Raw genomic sequence first — 7,413 nt, forward strand, 5'->3', positions numbered from 1 at the left:
AGAAAATGCACACAAAAATATTAAGCATTTGTTTTTATTAGTTCACCGTTTGAATTACAGTCCAAACCTAATAACCTTGTCGATCAATTATACCCATCCGTACTCTCGTGAACAATAAGCATGCACAAGTAGCTTAGCCTTGACTCATTCCACGTCTTGACTTACTAAAATACGTTTAATACTGCATGTTGTTACTGGAATAGTTAAAGCAATTATAATTGCCTCACATATAACTGTTCAAAAACTCAAAATTTGTAGAAATAAAGATAATTTTTAAAAACTTCGAAAAAACGGTATCTATGTTTTGAACTTTTGTTACGAATATCTTTAACAATAATCGTATAAACAAAAGAGGTCATTTTTGTAGCTCAGTTAATTTTCTACAAAAATATGTATTGCTCATTTTATGAGTTTTATTAATTAGCGAGTTATAAAAATTAATAGGAAAAATCAAATTTTCCTAAGTTCTTCAAACTTTGACCTTCAATATTTTTTAAATAGTTAGATTACTAAAGGTTCAATTAATGGCATGGTATGAATTCCTATGAAAATTATTTCCCTATTAATATTAAAAGCTCATATCTTCAGATAATTTTCTAGAGCATAGCAACCAATTTCTCGATATTGGAAGTAGTTAATTGTTTTCGGTACTGGAAATAGTCGATACCTTTTTGTACACCAAAGAGTATGTAATCTACTATAAATAACCTACTGTTGACTCTTAGTTTAAAACTGAGCTGGTGTGTCCAAAACGAGTTGCCCTGTTTATCTTAGTGGTTCTGAAGACGCTGAATGCGTGCGCCATCTAAGTGGTTCTAAACGCGCAATTATATCAATATAGAATATAGATAGATAAATAAATCAACTCTGTAATAACTGTGAGTTACACTAGCGCCTCCAGGGGGAGAAAGTAGAAAGTGGCAGTGAAATTTTAGTAAATCAATCATGGAAAATTTCAAAAATCAATCAATTATTGTTTCCAATTAATTCTATTAAATGTTTATTACAAAACGTAACTCCAAAATTTTTCTAGAAAAATATGATACTCACAAAACTATTTTTTTTCCTTCATCAATATTCAACGATTTTCGTTGAAATAGCCATAACGACTATGAATATAGAAGTTAAAATTAATAGAACCTAAATCTATTAATTACGGGCGTTTTTGTTGTTTCCATGAAAATCGTTTAATTGAAGAAGGAAAAGAACATTATTTCAACATTTTTTTTACTTATTATATTTTTTTAAATGTGGCATATTCTTAACAAATGCAACACCTAAAAATAATCCAACCAATGATTGTAAAATAGAATTTAAAATGAAAAAACGTCCGATCGACTGATGATACTAAGTACATTTATACAAAAAAAAAATAGATTTAAGTAAAACCGGAAAAAAAAATGTATAATTATGATATTTAATGTATTTTTAATATGAATAAAAATAATTACTCTAAATTCATAATTTATGTGAAGTGATCTTGTAGTGAAGGAAAATTGTGTACATAAATATTTATATTAAAATTACATTAAATATTTTTTTAATATTAGGAGAATGTAATTAATATTTAGTTTACGTCTGTAAATTATCTTAAAATTTAATCAAAAAAGAAAAAAAAATTTTTATAGCTAATATTATTACTTATTATATATAAATAATATTAAAAATTTATGTTATAAGATGTAAAAAAAAAAAACGAATATTATTATTGCTATGTTTAAAAAAATTATTTGAATTTTGGTGTATTTAAGACGATGATTTTTTTGGAAAAACAAATAAATGTGTATGCATGATATGTATATGAAAACAAAAAAAATCAGTGTTTTTTGATAATTGCTCGATTTTATTTTTATTTTATTTCTCAGACATCTTTCATTTCTTTTATTTGATTTTCTCATTCGGCTGTGGGCTGTCACCTGCATTTTGTTTTTCAAATTCTTTATTTCCATTTTCCTTTTTCTCCTTCATGTTTACTTACTTTGTTGTTTTTAATCAAATTTTGGATTAAACTATTTCAAATCGACAAATTTTAGAACAAGAAATGACGCTGACAAAATTTATTTTCTTAAAATCTTCTCACATTAAAATATAATATGTTTGGTGATTTTAAAATAAACATCTACTTATTTTAGATAATTCTTGGAGCAATCATTTCATTATTTAAATCCCTTTGCTATTTATTTTTACAAATATTTGCAGTCAACTCTCAAACTGTTTTTAAGGCTTTTATGTACAAATTTTTTTCTCTTCGGCGGTTTTCCAGACAAGAATGGTTAAAGCTACAATTGAATTTCAAACACTACGATTATACCCTTTACTATATCGATTTGAAATTTGGATATGCTATAGGGATTCATATTCTACCTGTCCTGGGTACTTTTATTTTTCAGAAATCCTGTTAATTTTCCCAATTTTCATTGTCAACACCCAGGTATAGTGAAATAAGAAAAATTTCTATAGTCCCAGGAGTAGATAAAAATACTCTACCATTAAAATGGTGAAAGAAAATTTTGCAATTTTAATGGGAGAGTGTTTTTTATCTGCCCTGGGACTATAGAAATTTTTCTCATTCCACGGGTGTGAAAAATGAAAAGTGGAAAAATTAACATTCGAATTTCGAAAAATAAAAGTACCCAAGGCAGGTAGAATACAAATACCTAACTATGGCATATCCAATTTTAAATCGATAGAGTAAAGAATATAATAGTAGTGCTTGAAATTCAATTGTAACCGACCAATTATAAAGGCCGTCAAGTTGGTAACGTTTTACATCTTGTGAACAATTCGAATTTTGACACTTCAAGCGCTTAAAACAACTTTATAGTTAAAAATAACGAAAAAAACTTTTTTGATACGTGTAACATATACATTCCAGAAATTAATTTGAAACCTGAAAACTTGAAGCTCCTTTGTGTATTAATAATACCTAACTATATTCAATCTCAAATATCTTAGCAATGGAAAAGCTTCGGGAGACTGAAATTTTAAACGCAATGCTCCAACAAAGTACCCAGAAAAGAATTTGAAACGATATCAAAGTTTTTCCTTTGAAATAATTTCCGTTTCAAAATGTCGATTTCAGTATTATTTATATTTTAAACCTTAAATTTTAACAGAACATGAAAAATGTTAAACTATTTAACAATCTTTCAATTGGTTTTAGTTTGAATTCGATACGAAATATTGAATGGATTTGAATCGGAATCTTGAAGCAATTATAATTTTTTTTTTTTTTTTGAAATTCATCCATTATATTTATCCTGATTCAAAAATTTAAAGGGGTTCGAATCTAGTATTGAATCGGAAACCTTTCGAACTTTTTAATGAGAGCTTGTTTCATATCCTCCAAACAGAGTATCTTTTTGATACTCTGATGGCAAAAAATATTTTTTTAAATAAATTTTGTCAGCGACCATCGATTGTCAATTTGAAATGGATTGATCATTTAGTGATAAGTTTTTGAATATTGAAAAAAAGAAAATTTTCCAAGATTTATATTTGCTTGCGAAGAATGCTTTCAAAGAGAAATATACACATGAAGCACATCTTTTTAAACTTTAATTTTTGTGCATTAATTTATATGAATGGTGGATAAGGATTTTATGCATTATTTTTAGTTATTTTTATTTATTTTTTTTTATTTTTTTTTTATTTTTTGGACAATTAGATTGATAAATGTTTCAATCTAATTCATTTTAAATATGTCTTATTTAGTTTTATTTCTCTCCTTCACAGGGTCCACCTGGTCTCGATGGGATGAAGGTAAAAAATATATACAATAATTTTTAGATTTTTGTGGTTTTTTTTTATTTCATTGAAATTTTCTTAGGGTGCCCAAGGTGAACCAGGAAGTAAAGGTGAACGAGGCGATCCTGGATTACCAGTAAGTATACATTATTATTACATAATTAATATAAACATTAGCTACTAAGATAGGTATCTGAAATATTAGATCGTGCAACCCAAAAAAATGATTAAACGTTCAAATGAGTTAAACTGCTGTGAGTGGAACTGTCAATGTACTTAGATACTTTTTCATGAATTAAATATATTTTAATAAATTTAAAGTAATCCAAATGGGATTATTAAAGTTGTTCGTTTACTCTATTCTCCATAGTTTAAGTAAATGAATTTTACCATGATGATCGATGTTGTTTGCACAGGCGACGCACAGTGGAGTCTTTATATCAAATTTCTGATCAAAATATAATAAAGGGATTTTTATACTCAAAATTGATTAAAAAGACTATTTAGATGCAAAAGTGCCTTTTAGTTTTCAATAATTTAAAAAAATGTGTTTAGTCATATTAGTCTTCATCATATTTATCTTCAAACCCAATTAATTCATTTTCACGTAAAGTGATTCAAAATAAATAAAGTTGTAAAGTTTCAGTGGGAAACTTCTTGCTCCTTTTTTTTTTTTTTTTGCTTTTGCCTTAAGCTATTTTAATCTATCCTTCTTAGTCTTAAACAAAAAGGTGTAAGTTTGCGCAAGATTTTTTTTCATAAAGGTATTATAAAATACTTAAATTTTGCGTGGTTACAAAAAATTTTGACCGATAAAACCTGACACAAACAAAATACTAATAAATAAAATACAAACCTTCGTCTTCAATATCCAATATCAATCTTTACTTACTTGCACTAAGAAACACAGTAAACATAAATTGAATGACATGGTAAGTCGGGGCTTACAAGAGGCGGGAGCGAAGTTTAGGTAAATCAATCAATGTTTGTGATGGTGTGGTTATCTAACTACACCGAAAAACAATTTTCATTGCAAAACAAAAGAGTTGAGTTTTCTGACTTTTGACCAGAAATTTGATATAAATACTCCACTGTATGAGCGACGATCACTTCAAACTACCATTTTATAAATTTTTGTGCAAACTTTTTATACTTTCATAAACATTAATTCAGTTATTATTAATGCAGCTTAAAAAAGCATTAACTATTCAGAAAAAGCATTGGTATTTGAATCATCTTACTTCATTTGTTTGTCGCAGTTAGCGTTACTGATTAAGTATTTCATTATCGAATCAGAATTCATTTACTTTTTATAGCTGCAAATTAGAGTCTGCTCTGTTCATTTTGCTATAGTGATACACTTTTGATATATGTATAATTATAATAAAATAATTTGAATAATTACATTGCTTATTAATTTATAAACAAACTAACCACTATTCATTAATTTTAGGGCACGGATGGTATTCCTGGTCAAGAGGTATCATTTTTATTTTATCATTATCAAATCACATGCCTTTCCCATAATGGCTTTAGTGCCTCTCCTTTTAATAAAAAAATTAAATCAAATCACCAGCATGTTTAAGAAAATTAATTTTTAACTTATATTTATAATTTAAATAATTATTTCAGGGACCAAAAGGCGATAAAGGATATAAAGGGGATGCTGTAAGTATTATTTATTCTATCCAATATGTATAATAGTTTTTACTAAATTTTTAGGATTTGTAGGCACTATCGGCATATCTTGTATCGATGGCAAAAACGTTGCCTAATTTCTTGTCTGTCCGTTTCAATCTGGATTAATAAAATTTTAAACTTTTTTTGTAATATTCGGATAAAATAAAAAATAAATCCCAATACTCTAGGTTCGCGTAAATTGAGGTATTAATGTATAAATAATATTATTATTTTTAGTAATTTAAGGGAATAAATTTTAGAAATTCTAGAGTAAAGTTGCATTCGTGCATTTATTTACATATTAATTGCATTCCATTTTCTGTTTTGAGGCTTTTTGCTTGTGCTATGAATAAAGCTAAGCGTATTGCTTGGCTATTAAACGCTAATGCACCGAAAGAAAGAGAATGCATATGGATAATTACTGTGGCACGCTATCAGTTTCTATTCTTAACTCAAAATAAGCGTTTGTGAGTTTACAAATTTCATTTGTTTCAAAAAAAATTTCTTTAAAATCAAATTATTTATTTTCTACTGGCATTATCGTGGCAGTTTCTGCTTTAAATCAATGCCAGTTCTAGTGAGAAACCATAAAGTTACCCATATCTAAGGTGCATAGAAAATAAAATTAGAAATGAAAATGAGAATTACTGACTCAAAGCATGAAATGTAATTTTTGTATAATTTCTCTCCTTTTTAAGGGGCCAATTGGTAAGCGTGGGCGTAAAGGCGATAAAGGAGATAAAGGTGATCAAGGTGTTCCAGGATTAGATGCTCCATGTCCATTAGGTCCAGATGGATTACCTCTTCCAGGTTGTGGGTGGCGTCCGCCAAAGGTAAAGCTAAATAATAGCAAATTGTCATTCGTTCTAGTTATTAGAGACACGATATCATATATACTCCAATAGCCGAGGAGAAAACAAGTCGCAATCTCTAAATTTTGACCTATAGCACCGATTTTGATGAAAATTTGGAATTAATTAGAGATACTTCTGCCCTTTCCAATTTACTTTAGTCTACCTAAATAAAGTAAATTGGAAAGCGGCAAGCATTAAATATAGTTCCTGTGGTAAATTCATCAGTTTTTGTGCTGAATAAACATAATAAAAGCTACGATAAATTTTTTTACTTTAAGTACTCCGAATTTCAATCGCCAATAACTTAGAAAATACTGTCTTTTCGCAAATGTACTTAAATGACTTTTTGCTTAGAATTCATTACTCTATCGATTTCCGTTGTCATTTTCAACATATATTTTTCCACCTCGGTGTAGGGATGGTTACGTACACCTTTTATTTCTTGATGTCTTATCTACTTACTGTTAAATTTTCAGATCAATCGGAGCTGTACGAAAGAATTTAGAGGTTTAATCCTCGTTTATTAGAGTAATACTCTTGTAAAAGTCTTATAAAAATTGGAGACCACATTCTTGGTTTTCTCTTGATTGATACGAAGTCCTAAGATATTTGAGTAAATGTGACATATTTTAATTTTGTTTGTTTTCAATTAGGATATTACGACTCAGCCAAGTATAGCAGGTGAAATTGGTGGTGAAGAAACAGAAAGTGCTGAAGATCCTGATGAATACTATGACCCAGCTGAAGATGATTACGATTATAATGAACAAACAAATAACGCTGGACCAGCAATATCCAGTTCGGTTAAATAACACATACTGAATATATTAATAAATTTTTTTATATTCTTTAAAAGTTTTTTTGCTGTGCTCTTTTAAAATGCAATTACAAAATAAATAAAAAGATATATGAGAACAAACATTTTTAACAAAGTATGAATTTTAAAGAGTATCAGATAATTTATTTTCCACAAACGATAAATTACAATAAGACTGTGAATCAGTAGATAGTTATAAAATTTATTATATAATACAAAGTCAATAAACTGAATTAAGAGAGTATTTTAGTGTCAATTTTACCATCGTTCTAATGTATTTTAGTTTTTAATTACAATTGAATAGAATTAATTAAT

At 27.7% G+C, this 7,413-nt stretch overlaps 1 protein-coding gene across 10 annotated transcripts in view; it reads left to right on the top strand.

Moving 5' to 3' along the window:
• The window catches only part of LOC123294299 (collagen alpha chain CG42342), a 635,738-nt gene extending 628,596 nt beyond the window's left edge, over window positions 1–7,142 (top strand). For 9 of the 10 annotated variants that reach the window (XM_044875433.1, XM_044875437.1, XM_044875435.1 and 6 more), the window contains 6 exons: window positions 3,736–3,762; window positions 3,830–3,883; window positions 5,201–5,227; window positions 5,380–5,415; window positions 6,126–6,260; window positions 6,935–7,142. In XM_044875433.1, the coding sequence (XP_044731368.1) occupies window positions 3,736–3,762; window positions 3,830–3,883; window positions 5,201–5,227; window positions 5,380–5,415; window positions 6,126–6,260; window positions 6,935–7,093 (438 nt within the window). In that variant the 3' untranslated portion in view covers window positions 7,094–7,142. The remainder of the gene's footprint in view (window positions 1–3,735; window positions 3,763–3,829; window positions 3,884–5,200; window positions 5,228–5,379; window positions 5,416–6,125; window positions 6,261–6,934) is intronic. The other variant, XM_044875440.1, reaches the window with a different exon arrangement.
• Window positions 7,143–7,413: the final 271 nt, after the last annotated feature.

The sequence above is a fragment of the Chrysoperla carnea genome, chromosome 2, assembly GCF_905475395.1.
Source record: "Chrysoperla carnea chromosome 2, inChrCarn1.1, whole genome shotgun sequence".
Classification (NCBI taxonomy): Eukaryota; Metazoa; Arthropoda; class Insecta; order Neuroptera; family Chrysopidae; genus Chrysoperla; species Chrysoperla carnea.